Source organism: Helianthus annuus, chromosome 7 (assembly GCF_002127325.2).
Source record: "Helianthus annuus cultivar XRQ/B chromosome 7, HanXRQr2.0-SUNRISE, whole genome shotgun sequence".
In the NCBI taxonomy this organism is placed as follows: Eukaryota; Viridiplantae; Streptophyta; class Magnoliopsida; order Asterales; family Asteraceae; genus Helianthus; species Helianthus annuus.
This window is the reverse complement of record NC_035439.2, coordinates 32,024,638-32,047,482: the sequence shown is the minus strand read 5'-3', so window position 1 is coordinate 32,047,482 and position 22,845 is coordinate 32,024,638. Positions and strand designations below refer to the sequence as shown.

General features: G+C 36.4%; 1 protein-coding gene across 1 annotated transcript; it reads left to right on the top strand.

Annotated features, from left to right (window-relative positions):
* Positions 1-3,692: 3,692 nt before the first annotated feature.
* LOC110868114 (S-adenosylmethionine decarboxylase proenzyme 4) lies at positions 3,693-5,019 on the top strand. Its single transcript, XM_022117199.2, has one exon. The coding sequence runs from the start codon at positions 3,728-3,730 to the stop codon at positions 4,736-4,738; it is 1,011 nt and encodes a 336-aa protein (XP_021972891.1). The 5' UTR covers positions 3,693-3,727; the 3' UTR covers positions 4,739-5,019.
* The last annotated feature ends 17,826 nt before the right edge of the window (positions 5,020-22,845 follow it).

Sequence of the window (22,845 nt, the reverse complement as noted above, 5' to 3'; positions counted from 1 at the left end):
GAATAACCACCGGGGAAGGATTATGAGTAATCACCGGCCTAAAATGCGCTTCAATACCCCTCGCATGTTCTCTAAGATGCCTTCTTGGTACACCAAACCGCCCCTTGGACGAACTTGACCCATTGGTCTTGGTATATGCCCTTGTAGTGCAATTAGTTGTTGAAATTGTTGTTGTGGCATCGGTGATTTTGAATTGGCCTTTGAAGTTGAGGTTGTACATTCTGTGGACGAACTTGTTGCAATGGTATAGGACGTTGCATTTGTGGCCCTTGTGGCCTTGGCCTAATGTGTTGTGGTATGAGTTGTTGTTGTGGCTCTCCACCAACACTTGGCATTCCTTGAAGTTGGCCTTGCACATAACCAAAGTCTCCTTGGTCTCCATCACCCCCATAAGCATACTCATCTTCATCAAAACCCTCAAATTCCTCATATCCCACATCATAACCATCTCCTTGAATTCCCGAAGACTGCCCAAATGGAAGAGTCGAGTATTGAAAACCCGACTAGTAGAAACGATGAAGCATGGACAATGGTCGAGTTTGGTGCTATAGTATAGTTCGAATATGATTGACCTGCACCCGGAAAGAAATGGGACAATGGTGGAATAGTAGTAGCAGGGTTAAAAGTAATGGTTGGTTCTTCTTGAGTAGTAATGGGTTGTGTGGTGTTGGTTGGTGTGACATTTTGAAGTATGGTGGGTTCAGTAGTATTGGTTGGAATGGTGGTATTTGGTAAAGGTTGAGTGGATGTTGGTATAAATGGTGGAACACGTTCACCCGTAGTGGGTGGTGGTGTATCCCGATCCATGTATCTCAGTGGTGTAATCGGTGTAATTAGTGTTGTTGGTGAACCGCTGATTGTATTTTCTCTTAACAAAATCCTGTTTGCTCGTAAAGTTCGTTCGATTTCCAGATCAAATGCTAATGGTGAAAGCTTGTGAGAGCTTCTAGTACGCATACACCTGTAAATACCTGCACACTAACACACCCAGTGTAAACCAGAAAAATAACAAACTTAAAAAGATCAAAAATAACACACGTTGCGCACTACTCCCCCGAAACGGCGCCAAAATTTGACATGATGTCGTGGTCACAATCAAATTTAATCCAATTACTACTAAATAGATAGTGGCAAGTGGGTATCGAACACAGAGAGTTTGTGGAATATGTGTTATTTGAAGGTTTATCTAAGTTAAGTAAAATTACACTAATTGCAATGAAAATAAAGTTCAAGAGTTGGTTTGATTGATTTGAGTTTTAAAACTAACATTACTATTCTAATTGCAAAATGAAAGTGTTGCTTGTAAACAAATTAGAGACAAATGACCATCCTAGATTTCCGGTTTGTTTCGACATTCATATTATCATTTCACTAGAAAGAACTACATAGACATAGCTCATGTGTGATTATTTGCAGTGATGAAAGGGAACTAAGTACTCAGATTCCTAGAACGTGAGGTTGTTACCCGATGATCAATCAACCCTTACCCAAACCTAACTATACCCATGATATCTCGATTGCCAACGGCACCAAGAACGTATGGTTTCTAATTAGTTCAACATAAGGATTAACAAGTTACTAACAAACAATCACACACCATAACAACAAATCGTAACGATAAAGATTGTTATTCTAGAAATTAGAGAAATCAAACATGAAATGTCTCAACCAAACCTTCAATCCAGGACAATCACCAAGTGTTTAGCCACTCATGGCTTGAAACAACATCATAACAAAAGTTTCAATGTTCATAAAGATCCAAGACAATAAAACCAATGATTAGACAAGTGTTCTTCTAGCTAATCTCCCAAATTCGTTCACAAGCCAATAGTAACCGAAATGAGATGATTAGACACCATAAAAACCCATGAAATGACAATTTAATGCATAAGTTACAAAATTGGATCAGTCGGTGGCGTAACCTACGGCAGAGGGTCGTAGGTTACGGCGGGCAGCTTTCCCTTACGGCGGGTGGCTTCTGTCTTACGGCGAAGGCTTTTTGCAAAGGTTGGGGCCGTAACCTACGGCCAAGTGCCGTAGGTTACGGTGCTGAGTGTTAGTTTTTCCTTGTTTCCTTCATTTAATTCACCATTTCTTCAATCCCAACACCGCCAACTTCTAGCATCCATCCAAGCTCCATAAAACCTGCATTTTAAGCTCTTTAACACCTGTAACATCAAACATCTTGTGATTACCAAATTCAAGCTATTAACCGGGTAAAGTATGGTATTTTAGTCTATTTAAAGGCCTTAAGGGTTGTCCTACGGACCACCCGTCACATCTCCACACTTACCCATTGCTTGTCCCAATATTTTAATGATTAAATAATTTTTTGGATGTACGGATATGGTCAGAATGCAGAATATACGCGAATTGGCATACTTTCGCAGTTTTGACGCATTTAGTCCTTGTGCATAAAATAACATGTTTTTGCCATACCGACCCTTCAAAACTTATTTCTAAGTTATATTATGGGTATTTAGGGTATGTTTAACTTATGTTCTTGCTCCGGAGTGTACGTTGCTATGAAAATTGGCAGACTTTCGTAGTTTGTCGTAAATAGTCTTTGTGATCAAATAAGCATATTTTTCACATACCGAACCCTCCAAAACTTATTTCTAAGTTATGTTAAGGGTATTTAAGATAGGTTTAGCTTATGTCATTGTTCTGGAGCATACGTTGCGTTAAACTGATTACGTTTACGTAACAGTTTACGAATAACTTTCCAAAAAATGTTAAAGAGTTTGAAATTGAAAATGTGCAAATATCATGGATAATGACACAATCCAATAAATAAAGTATAAGGTTTTATTGCTAACGAAATTATTCGGGATTGGTTAGTGATAACTGTAGGCACAGTAGTCACAATTTGTAAGGAATTTAATAATTTTTAATGATTTGTAAGGATATGATGTGTCAGTTCACTTGACAGTTAAAGGCGCCTAAGGGCATTCTTAACATTGGAGATAGTCAAAGTGAAACGAGTCAATGACTATGATTTTATATTTTGTAAGGCTTATGGGTATGGGGACCGTCCCCGGATTGTTCCGGAACGGCGCTGGTGGGAATACCATCCCCCCCCCCCACGGCTTCGTCCTCGGCGTCGAGTATGGGATGATGGTGACGATCCACAAGAAGACAAAAACCATCAATCTCCCTCTCTCATACTACATATACATTTTAGGTCCATCCACCCATTTCTATACCTCCATCCTCTTTGCTTCATCCTCACACTCATCCTACGTGGCGGATCATCATCCAAGGGAGAACCATCACCATACCGCATAGAGTAAGTATAATAGGACATGCATAGGCATTGTAGTTCCAATCCCACTCCTACTGGTACTCACACTTGTCTCCTTTTAACAAAAAGAAAAAGATTGTGTAATATTCAAAAAGTATTAATATTATAGGTGAAAGTTACAAAATCTCCCTTTCCAAGTACAGTTTTTGTGTCTAGTTGGATGAACCTAGTTTGTGAAATAGCATTAGTAGCAGACACAATCGACCCAATGCCAACTTTATCTTTGTTGAGCACTTCACAAGCTTAAATCTTGTATTCATTATGCTCCCAATCATATCTCTTGGTTGTCTAGCCCGCATGCTCCTCCCACCACCCTTTCTCTCTCCATAACCACACCCCTATATAACACTCCCCTCCCCCCACTCCATTCTTCTACCATCTCAAAACACACTCATAACTCATAAGCTTTCTTCGCCACCTTCAATGGCTGTTTCCGGTTTTGAAGGCTTTGAAAAACGCCTAGAGCTTGAATTCTCCTGTCATGATCCGGTTATCGGCATCGGTCTCCGGGAACTTGACTTCAAATCACTTGAACAAGTGCTTCATCTAGTACAATGTACTGTTGTTTCTGCACTTGGCAACCAACACTTTGATTCTTACGTACTTTCAGAGTCATCGCTCTTTGTTTACCCTACTAAGATCATCATCAAAACATGTGGCACCACACAACTCTTGAAATCTGTTCAACCCTTCATTCATCTTGCTCGAACTCTTAATCTTCACATTGTTGCTCTTCGTTACACGCGTGGAAGCTTTATATTCCCACAAGCACAACCCCACCCTCACACTAGCTTCCATGAAGAAGTTGTCTATTTGGAGGACAACATTCCTGCAAATCTGTGTTACAGAAAGGCTTCTGTGATCCCCTCAAAGCTCACTTCTCATTCATGGCATGTGTTTTCTGCTGCAGTTGTTGAATATTCTGATGATATTCTATACACTGTTGAGGTGTGCATGACGGATCTTGATCAAACCCTAGCTCGAAAGTTTTTCCGGCATCCAAACGATGGGAAAAATGGTGATTCTGCTGGAAGAGAGATGACGGAAGCAACAGGTATTAATCGTATTAACCCTAATGCGCAGATATGCGATTTTGCTTTTGATCCATGCGGCTATTCCATGAATGCTATTGATGGTGACCGCTACTCGACTATTCATGTGACACCTGAAGATGGATTCAGCTATGCTAGCTTCGAGTGCGTTGGATCAGTCTATGATGGTGATATAGCTGACATGGTGAAGAAAGCGGTGAAAGTTTTTTGTCCAGGAACTGTTTCGGTTGCTACAACGAGTGCCAGTAACGACATGTGCCTGAGAATGAAGAATGCGGTTGAGCAGCTCGGAATGAAATGCCGGAGTTGGAGTATGGATGAGTTTCCGGCAGCCGGGACGGTGGTGTTTCAAACATTTACAACTCGCCGGAATAGAATATGATAGAAAAAGAGAAACATGAGGGGCCAGTGGAGTATGAGGATGGTGTTATGATTTTGCATGAGTGATAACAATGTGCATGTTATAGGATGGTGGGGTTGACTTGTGTAAAAAAATATTTTAAAATCCAAAAAAAGAAAAAAAAAATTAGAGAGGATCTTGATATGGAAAAATTTTAAGGGGATTGTTCATCTGCATCATGATAATGTAACCCACTTTGGCTTGTCACGCCTAAGATTTTGAAGAATGTGTTTTCTAGTGGAAAATATTTTGGTTTTTTATTACTCCAGATTTTAAATTTTCAAACTCTTTATCTATAAACTTTGACCTTAAATAATTTTGTTTGTATTAGATAATACTTGATTAAAGTTATATGATTTGGGTGTGTTTTACAAGTGTTTTTATCAGGTTAATTTTCATCATGTTTTATATAACAAAAAAAAATATATAATTAAAGTCAAAGTTTATAGATAAAGACTTTGAAAATTCAAAATATGACACTTTTAATAAGACGGAGGTACTACATTCCTTTACTTGCATTCACACTTTTGTGTTTCTTTCATCACATTTGTTTAAATTACACGATTTACACTACAAGAAAATCGACCAAGCGGCGACATATTGGATGATGATGATGATAAGAAACGTGTGGCTAGTGTTTAACGTGGGACACCGGGTGTGAATAAGGCCAATAGCGGCAACATAGTGGCTGTCGTTGCTATTGGTCCTTTTTCTTGTAGTGATCATATATATACACTGATACACCTGTACATATGATATGTAAATACATATTTTTTAGCAAGTCTCACGTATCCTTTAAACCTATTTTTAGATGTAGCTTAACGTCCATCATATGATTAGAACCCTTACTTAACAACGGGAATACAATTTATACCCCCTTGAAATTGCACCTTGATGCCCATCATATGATTAGAACCATAACGGTTACTTAAGAGGACATACCTTAAAGCAGATAAAATACAACGACTTTGTTTGCAATAATATTAGATACTCCAAGTAATAAAAGTTTTCTCATAGACCACTTGAAACCCCCTCTACTTCTCAGTTCTTATCAAATATTAGATGATTTATTTAATATTTACCATGGTTATCAATTAAATATGATAGTTTAAGACATTTAAGCCATATTCAAATAAACTCAGTAAGTAAAATGAGGTTGATAATCAAATAATATCTTAGGTCAAAAATTAAAAATCCTCCCTATGTTGTAAAAATTGTGAAAGTTTTTAATCAGATACCTATTTAATATTTACAACATTTCGGTTTTGATGGTCTTTTAAATTAAACTTAACTTAATTACTCATGACAAATCTTGATTATTAGTGATATTAATTTTTCAGATTGATAATCAAATCTTTGTTACTACACATAGTTGTTGGCACGTAGACAAGTTCAACTAATTACGCGTGCATATACACGAGGGTGACAACACATAGCCCGCATCATATTATTTATTGATATATACATATCTTCTTTCATGCGGCCTATATATTAATCACAAATTTTTTATACAAATTAACAGAAATAACCTTAAAGGTGGGCTTGGGAAATGGTATATTTATTATTATTGGATTTATAAAGCAAAAGATTTGGAATTATATTTGTTAGAACATGTGTATTGGGGCATTATAAGGTATTATAGGGCAAAAAAAACGCCCCCTTCCCCATTAGATAGGGCATTATAGGGCATTATTTTTGAAAAAAAAAATTGGTGGGGCATTATATATAAAACGCCTAACATGGTTTGTGGAATGGTTGACTGGGTTTGACCCACCAATGAGAAAATAGTTTGCTTTTTTTTGTTTAATGATTGGAAGGGGCATTATCAGACATTATTCCCACTACGCCACTTTTGCAATAACACCCCATGTTGACTGGACTGCCACGTGTCGAATAATGCCCCATGATGAGGGCATTATTTTGTTTAACCACTACACATGGCCTTAGATACCATATATTCTTTATATTGTGGGTAATATGAGTTCATTTCTAGACTCTAGTTATAAGTTCGAAATTATGGAGTCAAAAAAATCATTTGTTTAGGTGACGAACACATCCTACTTGTGGATTTGGTTGGTAAATTAGTTAGGTACAGAGAATAAAAAATAGTTGACAACACGTCTTTATTAGGTTAAGTTTTAAACAGTCATAATTATAAGTTTCAAAAATTGAAGTCTAAGTTTAGAAAAAAAAATGAGTAATGATTGAAAAGAAATATTATGATGTGGTCTAAAATCTGATAGATTGAGAAGTTGCCATATTTGGCCTTGTTGTTTGGTAACATAATCATGTTTCATGTAAGTTGTAAATATATTTGAGAGGGAAAAGAGTTAGTAATGTGTCAAAAACTAAGGACAGAATAAGTGACTTACCTTTGCATGCCAAAGTAGCATTTCCATATATCTATATATCTATGTGTATATATAGAGAGAGGGTGGTTTGGATGCATCATGAAACACTAAAAACCATTTAGATACATAATTTGTTACGAGCTTTTTAATATAAATACATATAGAAATAGAAGGCGTTCAAATAAAAAAGGCTTTTTTTAACTATTTTTATTAAAACGTGTTTTCTAAATGTGTTTAGATTCAGAAACTCCGCAAAAGATTAGGTAAAAGTTAATTTTTTACATGTAAAAATGAATTATTTATGAATTGTTTACATCGTTCCTTATTTTTGTGTGTTTTCTTATTGAACCTTACACTATATATATATAGAAACGGGATCGGGAGAAAACGTCCAAAAGTGTGAGAACGGTGAGAACGCATCCTGACCCAACACGTGTCACGCGACATAGAGAAAGGCGCAGGGGCTTTTTTGTCCTTTCATATTCTTTTTTTAAACGTGTGTCACATTACCTTTCCATTTTTTAGCGTTTAACAAATACACGTCGTTTCTATTGTTTTTAGATCAGAATCATAGTAAATATTTTGGTGTTTTAACTAAGTATGGCTTTAATTGTTGTGCCAAGTAGGATGCAGGCCTATAATGTAAAAAACATCAGTAATTTTCTTGATGTTTATTTTTTTTTCTATCAAGTGTTGTGCCATGTAGGATGCAGGCCTATAATGTGACAGGCAATTATGGCGTTTTGAAAAGATAAATAAATTCAATTTTCCATGTAGTGGCTTTTAATATAATAAATGTTTGGCAATAATGTTACTGTCTATTCATTTTACTGTTTTGCAATTACTGTTTCGTTCAATTTCATCTGTCAATTAGTGTTGCTTTTCCCAGTAATACTTTGTTTGGCGTTTTATGTAGCAACATCGTGCTTTGCTAGCATCCGTTCTCACAGTTTTCAACTATCAGGCGTTTTGGTGTTTGTAGTTTTTGGTGTTTTATACTCAATTTTTTTACTAGTAGAAATTAGATAATAAACAACAGAGAATTAGATAACAAAACAATAGAAAATGAAAAAAAAAAGTTATAATCTAATTTCTCATCCAAATCTTCACTGTCATCAGCCTCTTCTACTTTTAACCTTTTTGGGTTTTGAACCTGTTTTGAATACCTTATGTAGATCCTTATTTTCCTACATAACGCCCGTCTTTAAAAGATGATTATTTTTTATGGCATCTTTTATTGTGGTTTGATATATACTTGTTTGGTGACATGTTGAAGATCAACGTCTGCTCGAATGTATTGATCCCTTCATGCCATCAATATATCCATCAAGAACAAAGTGACATGATGACATATCAGTGTCATCAGTCTCTTTTTCATGAATATTTGTCCATCTCATTAGCAAAGGTTTATAGAGATACCCACCTCAAAGAAGAATCCATTTAGTGAAACTTCATTCAGAACAATACTCAATATAGAAGAAACGAGGTTCTGCATATGTGGCTTTTTTAACTATTTTTTGGCGTTTTAAAGTGAATGGTTTCTAGGAAACATGGCGTTGTTTTTGGTTTGTGATCAGTTGATTGTGCAGAGATGTCTCTCTTATAGGATGTTTTTGGCGCGAAGAATAGACGGGATTTTATTTATAATAAATGATATTAATAAAGTAGCCGTCTTTTCAATTACTGTGTGTATTTTTACTGTTTTTGTTCAGCTTTTTATGAGTTTTTAGGCTTATAGACGTTCAATCTCTCAAGTTTGGCGTTTTTTAATTGGCTTTAAGTAGTTTTTGGCATTTTTTCCATTTTTAGCTTTTAATAATACTTCTCCAAATTACTTTTATTATAGTTTGGAGTTTTTTGCGTTTTACTGCATTATGGCATTTCACAAGCATTATGACTGTTTGGTGTTTTATTAATATAATGTATTTTTTTATTCTAAGTTGAAAAATACATAACAAACAACAGAAAAATAAAAATAAAAATAGAAACAATTAATCTTCCAAATATTCACTGTCACCAGTCTCTTTCTTCTTTGAAACATGTTTACTGGCGGTTTGACTTTGTCATGCTTGTGTTTTTGTGGCCGTTTGGAAAGACAAAATGACATGAGTTTTTTTTTTTTGAATATGTATTTTCAAACCACTTATCAGTGTCATTCGTCTCTTCATGCCATTATAATATTCATCAATAACAAAACACAAAAATGACATAAGTCTGACACCAGCATCTTTTTGTTTATGATTTGTCCATCTGTAGGATCGTTTGCTGACCCGATGAGTCGTTCAGAAGAGAACTTAGACTAGTTCAGAGGCGGAATTCATTGAATTAGTCTTTGTAAAGCTTGATTTCACACTTTAACGTCTCCTTTATTGATTCACTGACTGATTACAAGCTCGTGGAGACAAATGGACAGGGCTTCGCCTTTACACACACTGACTTCTCTACCTGGATCGCTCATATGGACCCCCTATATATAGACATTGGGGATCGCTTATAAGACCTGGTCCAATAAGCGACCCATACACTTGCCACATAAGCGGTCCAGCCCATTGACACATTAGCGGTCCAGATCTAATGCCATATGAGCGATCCTGCTATCTAATTGGGCCACAAAAGCTATCTAAAGCCCAATAAGCAACATGATTTCTCGTTTACTGTTCACTATACAATTTGCCCTATCCTAAGACTCGAACTAAGATGTAGTCGACAGACAACTGCACCAACACCATCTCATACAGCAAAATGTTAATTGAGTCACAGCACCTCAGGGAAGAATGAATTCTCCGAAACTTCGCGTAGAACAATATTGAATATACAAGAAACAGTATTTGCCATTTTTGGCGTTTTACTGAGGAAATAGTGTATCTGAAAGAAACGTCGATTTTTTGGAATCCTTGATGTTTGAGTGTTTTGGCGTTTTCTAAGATGATTGGTATATAGTAAAATATGGTGTTTTGAGTAGGTGTGTTTGATGTTTTGGGGATTTTGGCGTTTGTAATATGAATGGTATATAGTAGAAAATATGGCGTTTCAGGTTCGGGGGGGTGTGTTTTTATGTCTGAGATGTTTTGTTTATATAGGGATGTGTTTTTGCCCGTAATGGCGTTTTATTCATTAGTTTGGTGTTTTGGTATAGAAGTGTAAAGACCCATTTACCCTTAATGAAGCGCGTCCACTTAATAGAATTCGTGTTATTTACGAAAACGCCACCACGCCAATCTAGTCCATAGATTGTTTTGATCGGACGATCCATAAGTGTTTTCACCGTTCTTACATTTTCCACCGTTTTGCATAAATCCTATATATATATATATATATATATATATATATAGAATTGCGCTAAAATAAGAACCACCTCGAGTTGTAAGAACCGCGAGAACTTTTTGATCCGGACCGAGGTGGACCAAATTTTTTTTTCATAAACGTAGATGCATGTATTATAAACACATTTGTAAAAAAAAATTCAAAAAAAAATGGCGTGTGTGTAGTTTTGAGCATCACAAGTTTGTGTTTACGGTACCTGTAAATTTTCCGGTTAGATTTACGGTACCCGTAAACACAAACTTGTGGTGCTCAAAACTACACAAACGACATTTTTTTTTTTGAATTTTTTTTTACAAATGTGTTTATAATACACGCAACTACGTTTTTGAAAAAAAATTTTGGTCCACCTCGCCCCGCACGGTGTAGTTCTCACGGTTCTTACAACTCGAGGTGGTTCTCATTTTAGCGGTCCCCTATATATATATATATATATATATATATATATATATATATATATATATATATAGGGGCTGATTATCGTACAAATGCGCTTATCGTACATTACGTACGCTACAATCTCAGCCGTCAGATCATATTCCCGCATTGAAAATCGCATGTTATTTTTTTGTAACAATTTCGCATGTTGGTTTTTTAACATGCGATTTCATCAAAATTAACACATGCGAAATTGTTACAAAAAACAACATGCTATTTCATCAAAATTATCACATGCGAAATTGAATTATCACATGCGAAATTGTTACAAAAAACAACCTGCTATTTCATCAAAATTATCACATGCGAAATTAAATTACCACATGCGAAATTGTTACAAAAAAACAACCTGCTATTTCATCAAAATTATCACATGCGAAATTGAATTACCACATACGAAATTGTTACAAAAAACAACCTGCTATTTCATCAAAATTATCACATGCGAAATTATTACAAAAAAAAACAACATGCGATTTTCATTGCGGGAAGATGATTTGACGGCTGAGATTATAGCGTACGTAATGTACGATAAGGGAATTTGTACAGTACCCTTTACCTATATATATATATATATATATATATATATATATATATAGTAGGAGTTGGGTGGAAAGTGTGTTTTTCCTAGAAAGTCTAGGAAGCAATAAGAACGCGACATGTGGCATTGTAGGATTTTAACTAAAAGGGTAATTGTGTAATTTGAATATTAATTTAATTATGGATTATTTAATTAGGATAACTAACTAACCATAAAATTATGGAAACTAAATATCCCATTTAATTCAAATTGATAGTTTCACTTTAAATCATACAATCCATACAACATATTCACACGAATTCGTAAAAAAAGATTAAACATTGCTGAAGGATTCTTGACATTGTGTTTTAACAACAGGCATATTTCTTGACGCTGTGTTTTAACAGCAAGCAAATTTGCTGGAGGATTCTTGATATTGTGTTTTAACAGCAAGCAGATTTCTTGACAGTGTGTTTTAACAGCAAGCAGATTTCTTGACGCTGTGTTTTAACAGCAAGCAGATTGCTGGCCATTGTGTTTTAACAGCAAGCAGATTTCTTGACGCTGTGTTTTAATAGCAAGCAGATTGCTGGGGGATTCTTGACATTGTGTTTTAACAGCAAGCAGATTTCTTGACATTGTGTTTTAACAGCAAGCAGATTTCCTTGACGCTGTGTTTTAACAACAAGCAGATTGTTAGACATTGTGTTTTAACAGCAAGCATATTTCTTCACGCTGTGTTTTAACAGCAAGCAGATTTCTTGACATTGTGTTTTAACAGCAAGCAGATTGCTGGACACGCTGTCAGTGTCTTCGTCTTCAACACAACCTAGTGTCTTCGTCTTCAACACACTGTCATCATCAACATTAAAATGGTAAAACACATAAACCTTAAAACACAGCAACATAAACACACCGTAAAACACATTTACCTTAAACACAACTACAAGTCATTATAATTGTAAAACACACCTATATAAAATCTATTGTCAAACACACAATTCATATTTGCATATAACACACTGGTATCAACAGCCAGCAATGATCGATTACAATAAACACAATTTTGAAACCCTAGTTTTGAAAAATACATAAAAAAACGCACCTATGATCGACGACGCCTGATTGGAACGTTTTTTGGAACACATCGGAATATCAATCTTCTTCGTTGTTTCAATAATCTTGAATCTCTTACCTCAAAATTACCAGAAAAAGAACACGCAGATGATAAAAATTCGAGTTCTAGAACACAATCAACAAGTTAAATAGCAACTAACGCTTGTATTTTTTTTTCGAATTTCGTTATCTTCATCCATGAAACTAGCGAATTTTGGTATGGATTAGGGTTTTAGGAAGTGGGTAGAGAGAAAATCGCGTGATTTTAGGACGTGGGTTAATGTTTGACAGTTTGTTAATTGATTTAAAGACGTTGAATGACCAAAATACCCCCAATCTATTAAATCAATTAATTATTATCACACACATATTACCAAAATGCCACTAAGATGATCTCAACCATTAAACACACCAATCGGATGGCCCAGATCGCTTCCTAGACTTTCTAGAAAAAACACACTTTCCGCAGGAACCCTACTCTATATATATATATATATATATATATATATATATATATATATATAAGGTAAGGATCATTTGAGAACCACCTTTATTGTGAGAACCATAAGAACCAATGTGAACACACCAAAAAAAATCTAAACAAACCTAACCCAAAAAAAACACCTAACCCCCCCCCTCCCCCACCCCCCACCCAAGCTAAAATGCTAAAAACTAATCCCCCAAAAATCTAAAAAACACACAAAAAAATTTTTAATATTTTTTTTATGTAAAAATCGCTACTTTTAGTAGCCAAAAAAATATTTTTTTTAAAAAAAGATTTTAATTTTTCTTTAATAACGAAATATAGCGATTTTAATTTAAAAAATATTAAAAAAAATTGTGTGTTTTTTAGGTATTTTTGGTTGTGTTCACGTTGGTTCCCGTGGTTCCTAACGGATCCTTCTCCTATATATATATATATATATATATATATATATATATATATATATATATATATATATATATATATATATATATATATATATATATATATATATATATATATATATATAGGGTAGGGCTAGATAGAAAACCCTATATATATAAAAAACCCGAGAAAACCCAAGCTCCCGACATTTTTTTTTTTGAAAAAAATAACACATGTAATATACATGTTTTTAAGACTTTTGGGCCAAAAAAATCAAAAAAGCGCCGAAGGGATATTTTTAAAAAAAAAAACAAGTTTCAGCAATTTTCAGCGAAAATATGTCTTTTTTGCTTAACACGTGTTAGGAGCTGAAATTTGTTTATTTTTTTTAAAAAAATCCCTTCGGCGCTTTTTTGTTTTTTTTGGCCCAAAACACTCTAAAACATGTATATTACATGTGTAATTTTTTTCAAAAAAAAAAATGTCGGGAGGTTGGGTAAAAATGGCTTCCCATTTGGGTTTCCAGAGTTTTCTAAGAATTTTAGGGTTTTTTATCTAGCATTATCCTATATATATATATATATATATATATATATATATATATATATAGAGAGAGAGAGAGAGAGAGAGAGGGTAAGTGTAGAATTCAAATCCCCTAATCATACATTACGTACGCGATGCCCACAGCCGTACATGTGTCCCTGGTTTATTTTTCTTACATAAGAGTATATTAGACAATCCATTCAATCTGCAGAGGGCAAATTAGACTATTCCTTCAATAAGCAGATCGCGAGAAGTTTGTTACACCACTATCCCGGTAATTATGAATCATATCAGTTTCAAATTTTCATAATTTTTAAAACAATACAATGCGGTTTTCGTTCTGTGCGTTTAGGGTTTAATCGATTGTTGTTTTCAATGGATCCACAAAGCAGTACCGGACGGAACACAGATGTTGAGTTTGAAGATGCTGAATTCGTCAGTGATCACGTTCAATTGGCTGCTGATCAGAGAATTACGATTGAGGAAGTCAGAAATCCTAATTCTGCAAATGCAAATGGTGTCAATGAGTGTTCATATAGTAAGTTTGTTAATTCAGATGTTTAAATGTTCAATGTCATTGTTTTGTATACTCGGTGTAATGAATTTTGTATGATTGTAATTGATTAGAAGGTTTTTAATGTTATTAGAGGGTAATTAATATGGAATCAAAGTGTTTTAACTTTGCATGTGATGAGTCTAACAATTCGCATGTGACAAAAGGAATAAATGTTGGTTTCGCACGTTATGATATCATAAATCGCATGTATAAAACATAGAATCAAAATGCCAAGTTCGCATGTTATGAGTCCAACAATTCGCACGTTCATAACATGTTGGTTTCGCATAGAATGATACCATAAATCGCATGTAGTTTTCATTATATATAAAACATGTTGGTTTCTCTTTTTATTTAATTTTGCAGATGAAAGGCTTTATATTCCGGTGGTTGAAGCATCAGCTACACCTGTGGTTGGAATGCAATTTATTTCTATCGAACGAGCATACATGTTTTACCAAACATATGCTAGTTAGCTGGTTTTTCTTCCCGCAAAGGTGGTGAAACCCACAGTGGTGTAATAATCAAAACTAAATATTTTGTCTGCTCGAAAGAGGGACATAAGCCATTAGTTATAGACGATGCTTATTCAAAGTCAAGAAAGCTATACAAAACAAGGAATAAAGGAACCATTAGAACTGGGTGCAAAGCTCAACTTATTGTCACACCCCGAATTTCCAACACAACCCGGTGAGCCCGGTGGGGAGTATCGTGACGTAAGTTGATATCATCATAGTCAATAAACACAGAATAGAAAAGTGAAAGTCTTGGAATAAAATTACTGTTACAAACCGAAGTGTTCAAAGTTCAAAATAATAAACAGACGGTTGTAATGAAATACCCACAGGCGGATCAAATAAATGTACAAAATGATGATCAACAGACTTTAGGCATTCTAAGGATTTGCAAGATCCTCATATCAATGCCGAGCAGCTTCCAGCCTATTTAGTATAGTACCTGTAACTTAGTCTTTTGGAAATACATCAGTTTACACTGGTAAATACAACTAACTGACACATTTTGAAAACATTTCCAAAATTGATTTAAGTGTACAAGGCATATGAAAGTCTTTTATAACTTGGGACAATTAAGAATTTTAATCTTGTATACAGTTTTACATGTTTGTCAATACATATGGGGCCCAGTATAGAAACCGTGACATGATTAACTGACTCGCCACTTATAAACCCACAAAGGAGTTATCCCCAACTTGTGGGTAAAAATATTTTAGCATTTGCATTTGTCGGGTGTATGCCTATACCCCGTGGTTAAGTCGTGGCCATTAGTAGTAACTTAAATGAGCCGAGGATATCCAGGACACAGTCATTAACCCCCAATGTTTAAGTTATCAAACAAAACAGATTTAAACGGGTTATGCAAATTTGATAGCCACAATCTGGCTAAGTGATCCCATACTCGACCAAGCGGCAATAATTTACCGTATCCCAAGCCCGTATAGGGAAAATAAGTTAAAAGTATTTACCTAAGCTATAACTCAATTCAAATGCAAGATTTAAATAACTCAGTCGTATAATTAACTAGACAAGTGTAGATAGCTTTTACCAGAAGGCTCTAGTCTGGAATGATCGTAATATTAACCAATTAGAATGCTAACGGGTCCTATTTAAGTCATAGACTTAGACCGACTAGCTTAAAGAATGAAATACGGTATAATGCGCTAGATTAAGCGATAACCGGAATAGAATGTATTTTAAACCCAACAAGTATGAAGACTTGTATAATATGGGTAAACTAATTACATTCTGCAAATTGAAGTTAAAATGATAAGGTTAAACCCTTTTTGGCAAACTTATGTAAACTAGTTACATAAGTCGAACCGTACGCGTATAAGCATTAACGGGTAACTGGATGAGTCATATACAAGTTCCAAATGTTATTATACTTAAAACATGTTGTGATATCAATAGGATATCAACATGTATGCCCGTTAAGGTTTCAAAATTGAATTAAGCCCCATAAGGGCGTTTTGGTAATTTTACGACTTATAAAAGGAGCTTGCAAGTAAACTGATGTTGTGGTCATAAACATTCTGGAAAAATAGTTATTTTATGATATAATATCAGTAGGATATCAAATATATGTGTAGGTATGCTTTAAGACCAAACTATGCACCGTAGGGGCATTTTGGTTATTTCACACATAGTTTTGAGAACTTATTTGGGATTCGAAGTTCATGACTTATACCTACTATAAAAATATTTAAAATGATTTATAAAATCAGTAGGTAACAAGTCTGATTGTTAAATATGGTTTAAAACCATACATTGAGCCTAAACGGCGTTAAAGTCGTTAAATGACGATTTATGTGATGGTTTATGAAATCTGATGTTATGACCAGGTTTAAATAATTAAAATATGTTATTTATCATAACATATCAGTAAGTAAAAGATTTTGTATGTATATTCATGTTTAAAAATCATTTTAAGTGCCATAAGGGCATTATAGTCATTTAAGAGCATTATACAAGAACTTGAAGTTAAACTCAGAATATAATCTGACTTAACATCCCAAATAATTGCAATTTACCCTCTGGGGTTAGAGCCAATTGGCACTCTAACCCCCTCCCAAGGAAATTTCGCACTCTAACCCCCCAACTAATGGAAAACGTTGCACTCTTACCCCCACCGTCAAAGAACTTAATAGTTCTGTTAAATGGTATGTTAAATGACTATATTACCCTTTCTTATTACCCCCTATGTTTTGTTCTACTCTGCAATATTACCCCCCGGTGTTAAATGGCTATATTACCCTTTTCTTAGCGAATACTTTACACTTGCACCTAGATTAGCTAATGCATTGCTAACAAAGAGATCTCATATTAAGCACGAAATAGTAAAACTACCAGGATTTACTAATTTTGTGGCAATTTGTTCCCCAAGACTGTGAACACTCTTCATTAAGGGTCACAGTAGATAGATCTTATAACTTTCTCTTATTAGTAAGTAAGTCCTTCAAAATTTTGCATACTTAGGCATTTGGCCAATGTTTCCGAAAATGGAAGATATACATGCAACTTCGTGAACATCTCAAGAAATTTACCATACTGTTTCTCAAACTTCTTTTTTAACTATCACTTAGGATATGGAAGGTTAAACTTATTTTCTTTAACCTTTGTCTTCTTCTTCTTTTCACTAATTTACCTAATTATTAACTCTTCTTTCTAATTAGAGTTTGAAGTCTTAGTCTCATTCTCTTGATGAACATCTAAAGGGGAGTGTTGTCTTTAGTAATATTACCACTTCTTAGGGTAATAGCTTTTACTTGGGCTTTCTCTCTTTTAGACTCTTTTATAGCTAGTTGAATGAGGACTTTTTCAATATTTTGAATTTTAATTCTATTTCCAGCTAGCTCTTGATGTTGCTTATTCATTTTCTCCTTAGTTTCTAGGCTAGAATGCTCCACTTTGTGAGTAACCATCTGGAAAAGAATTTATATTACCTCTCCAACTCATCCTAGGCTTCCCTTTGTCGGCACCAAATTGATACCTAATTTGGTCACCTATGAAGTCAACTTCTTCAGCTTGCATAGCAGTAGGAGAGTCTTTAGTAGCATGAGATCCTCCACATGTACTACACATTTCTTGTTTAGAAGTAAGCTTCCCAACTTGTGCAGTAAATGCTTCAACTTGGATTAACATAATTGAACTAGATTCAACATGGTGAACATCAGCTTTCCTTGAAGACTTGGATTCTCACCTAGATGGGTAATCATTCGCAATGATCTTCTCAATGAGAGAACGAGCAGCAATAGGGGTTAAATCCAAGAATACTCCCCCAGCTAATATATTGAGGGTTTTCTTAGATGGAACACACAAACCCTTATAAAAAGTACTCATAACCATCCAAGGTTCCATACCATGATGAGGGAAATTCCTTTGCAACTCCTAGTAGGGATTGATGTGTGTAAAATGCAACATATAAAACACATCAATTAAGGCATAAAACTAACCCTTTTTAAGTACTAATGTTGGAAAAAGAGTGTTTTTGTCTTCCTTTTGTATTTTCAGGATGAAATGAGCTCAAAATCACAAAAGAAGCAAAAAGACCACTAATTCTACCATAAATACAAGAAAAGGAACAAAAGTGGACTGCCCGGACCCTCAACGGCACCTCCCAAAACAAAGAGAAGAAAACAGAGTCTGAACACGCCCCGTGTCCAGCGAACACGGGGGTGTGCCCAGGAAGCAGCAGAAAAGACAAACCAGTAGAAGCTTCCATTGCTCACCACGGGGCCGTGCCCAGCGGGCACGGGGGCGTGTTGAAAGTACAGCAGGCGCATTAATTGTAATTCGCAATTACAATTAATGAAGAGAGAGAGTGTCAGACGGGCACGGGGCCGTGTCCAGTGGACACGGGGCCGTGTCCAGCGTTCTGTCCAGCCTATAAATAGAGGAGCTTGGTTTCATTCTCCCTCATCCCTTGGCACACCACCTCTCTCACACCTCATCCACCACCCACCACCACCATAACACCATCATCCACCACCATCATCCATTGTCCATCGTAGAGTGTGTGAGTCGTCTCGGGATCCAAGATTGATCGTAAGAGTTCTTGACAATCAAGGCCATGTTTGCCTAAGTCTCTTACATCACTTGGTGAAGACAAGTGTTTAGTATAATACTTTTTATTTTTAATCTTTTGCACTTTTTATTTGGTTTTGTATTAATGACTTTAATAACTAGTTACTTATGTTGAAGGTGATCTTTCCTTATCGTTTGTCCGTGGTGTCTTGGCATTATTTTACTGTCTATATAAAATAAAAGATTTTCACCATTCATATCTCCACGGTCTATATGGAGGTATGTTGGCTACCTGGTCGGGGGTTAAGGGAACGGTTTGGTAAAGGTCTTGCCCTTGTTCAGCGTTTAGAGGTCCTGCTTGGGACCTGGGTCAAATTTAGTAGGATCTCCTTCAATGCCCATAGGTATTGGATGGCGGGGATCCAAACTCTTTGACCCCCTCATAAGCTAACTACTATTAATACTATAACCCGGCTATTTAGGACTGTATCCCTGCTGACTCAGACTACTTAGCCGAGGGTAACGTCACCGCCAAAAGCGGGGCCTACCACAATTTGCATTAATAACTTAATTCATTATCTTTCAATAATCCGACCCTTTAGGATTGTATCCTTGCTGACTCAAACTACTGGGTTGAGGGTAACGTCGCCTTCAAAAGAGGGGCCTACTACAATAACTAAGATAATCTCTTAAACAAGTGCAAAAGTGCGAAAATAATCAAAGGTTATACTAATACACGTGTCGGATCCAAGTGATTCATCTTGTCTATCTGTTTTTATTTTATTTTATTTTTCAGCATTTAGTTAGTTTTTATTTCTTAGTTTAAATCATTTTTTCTAACCTTTTGATTTGATTAGACGTTGAGGATAAACCGGTATTAAAAGCTCTTGTGTCCTTGGACGACCTCGGTATCTTACCAACACTATACTACGTCCACGATGGATGCACTTGCCCATATGTGTGTTTAGTGTTAGTAAATATCGTGTTTTATAAATTTAAAACTTGGCTAAAAGTGTAAAAAGGGCTTAAATATATATCTAAAAATATAACACACTTCACGCACATCAAGTTTTTGGCGCCGCTGCCGGGGACACAAGGATTTTAAGAAAGTTAGGAATCAACGGCCTAATCATCTTTTTATTTTTCTTTAATTTTTAGGATTTTTTTTTTAGATTTTTCAGCTTCTGCAGAGCTCAGCACGGGGCCGTGCCCGCTGAACACGCCCCGTGCCCAATCATTGGAACTGGCAATCCTGTTTTATATCAGACAGTAGGCTGAACACGGGGCCGTGTCCACTCAACACGCCCCCGTGCCCAAGATTCAGTTGCTGAAAACAGAACCGTTTGATCCCGGCGGTTGGTAATTTCTGATACAAACATGAGTAATAATGATTCTTTTTACTTTCGGCACTCTTATGGTTTGTGGTGTCGAATATGTGGAGGCGAACACGAGGAAATAAAATGTTTCTTCCTCACTTATAGGCCACACTATATAGACCCACCAATTCCTTGTAACCTTAAGAGGGGCGAAAGTAAAAATAAACATTATTTCTCCCTTGAATGCGCCCAGCCAGACATTCTAGGAGAAATGCTCCTTGACGAGCTATTTCAACTAGAAGAACTACTTCTAAATTGGTCAAAAGAACTTAGGAAGGATTTTTTAGATCCATCCCAAGAAGATGACCATGAGGAAATGTTGGAATCGCATTCTGACAACCTCGTTGCTCCCGAAAATACCTTTCTTCCTAAACAAGACGTGGACGATAGTCGTCCCTGTGCCGATTGTGCCGTGAAGGACTCCCCATCGACCTCGTTCGGTGCATACATAGACCTGAGCGATTCGGCATACGCCTTCTTTAACGAGAGCCCGGGAAAGGGTTGGACTTGTCCACCTAGAATGAAAATAGGAATTACCCTCACCGACAACCTCTTGCGTTCTCGCCTTAGTATAGGACAATTAAGGTATCTTAGGCACTTTGGGGTTGTTCCAACAAGTCAGGAGCCACCCGATAAAAGTTAGCTCCTTAGAAAAGACGAAACTCCATAAAACAGCCCTCCGACACGGGGCCGTGTCTGGCCACCACGCCCCCATGTTCGCTCAGAAGATTTTCTGCTGATTCTGTCAGAATACGGACAAAATGTGTCAGGATTTTCTCTGCACACGGGGCCGTGTCCAGCGGACACGGGGCCGTGTTCAGTGTGCTGTCGTTTTCTTTAAATGCAGCCTGAATCCTGCTCATTTTTGACCACTCCACCAAGCAGAGATCCCTGGAATCTTCACATATACCATCCTAGGTAAGTACCAAAAGAAGGTTCCTAAGGACCATCTTGTCTTTTCCACTTTTGTTCATTTCCTCTTCTTCCAAAAATTTTTCAAACCCTACCTCCATGGAAGCTTGGAAACCCATGATTCCAACCTTCTATGCAAGGTTTGTAGGAATTTTCGCTATGGATTCTTGTCTAAAGTTAGTTCTATAACTTTGTTTTTAAATTATCTGAGCTCATAACACGACGAAAGTATATAGAAATAATTTAAAAACCTAGAACCATTAGACAAAAAAATTCCTGCAGACAGTTGAACACGGGGCCGTGCTCACTGAGCACGGGGCCGTGTTCGAGGTACTGTTTTGCAAAAATTTAGTTATCCTCGGCTTATTTCGCAGAAAATGGCCAGCCGAAACAGCGGAGCATCTTCAAGGAATAACCGAAATGGAAGGAGATCGTCCACCGCAGAGGATTCCCTAGTAAACTACGTTTACGCTTTAAGGGAAGCCGTGGACGAATTGACAAGTGTAGAAGAAGCTTTAGTGGACCGCGTTAATCATCTGACGATAAGTTTGGAGGGCTGCCTGCAAGAAGTGAACCTTCTGCACCAAAGGTTAAACCTTCTTGCTTCCCCGCCTTTGGTTCCGGTGATAACACACAGGGCGTGGAATGTAGTACCCGAGGTTATCATCCCAGCAGAATGGCACGCCTTGCACCAAGTACCGCAACCAAGGATAGTGCAAGGAGTCCCGGTAAGCGCTCCTCCTCAAGATACCGACGAGAATGAGGCTACCTTCTACCTCCCAAGGGAGATAGAAGAATGGCTTTGAGTGAAAACCAAGGAGCCATGGGCTGAAGAATGTTTCTACATCGGGAAGCTATTCCCGAAATTTTCCTAAATAAGTAGAACCTTTATGATAACCTTATGTACCCCTTAGTTAATTAACTATCTTTATGTAATCTCTCTATTAGCAATGTTATGATGGTTTTTATGATTTATGGACTCGTGGTGGTAATGGATGAAAAAGGGAACGAGAAAAAAAATGGAACCATGCAGAAGAACAGAACAAACCGACAAAAATCTCCATAACAGAAGGCTCCACACGGGCTGTGCCCAACCAACACGGCCCCGTGCTGAGCCCCCTGCAGGAAATCACCCAGTTCAGGTAACTGGACACGGGCCGTGTTCAGCGGACACGCCCCCGTGTCCAGGCTTCTGTTTCACTTCTATAATTTTTGTTACTGGCACTTGACCACGGGGCCGTGCCCGGTCAACACGGGGCCGTGTCCAGAGTGCCAGTAACACAAATCTTTGTTTTTAAACACACTTTTACATATTCTAATCAACCAAAAACTTTATTTTTGGACACATTGAGGACAATGTGTAATTTAAGTGTGGGGGGGGGTGCTAAAACCTTGAAATTTTGCAAAATCCTAAAACAAGCCTTACACAAAACTCTATTGGAACCGCTAAACACCCCAAAATTTTTTTTTCAAAAAAAAAAAAAAAAATTTTATTTACTTGTCTTAGTTTAAGTTGGGAATAACAAGTTATAAAAGGGTTATATATT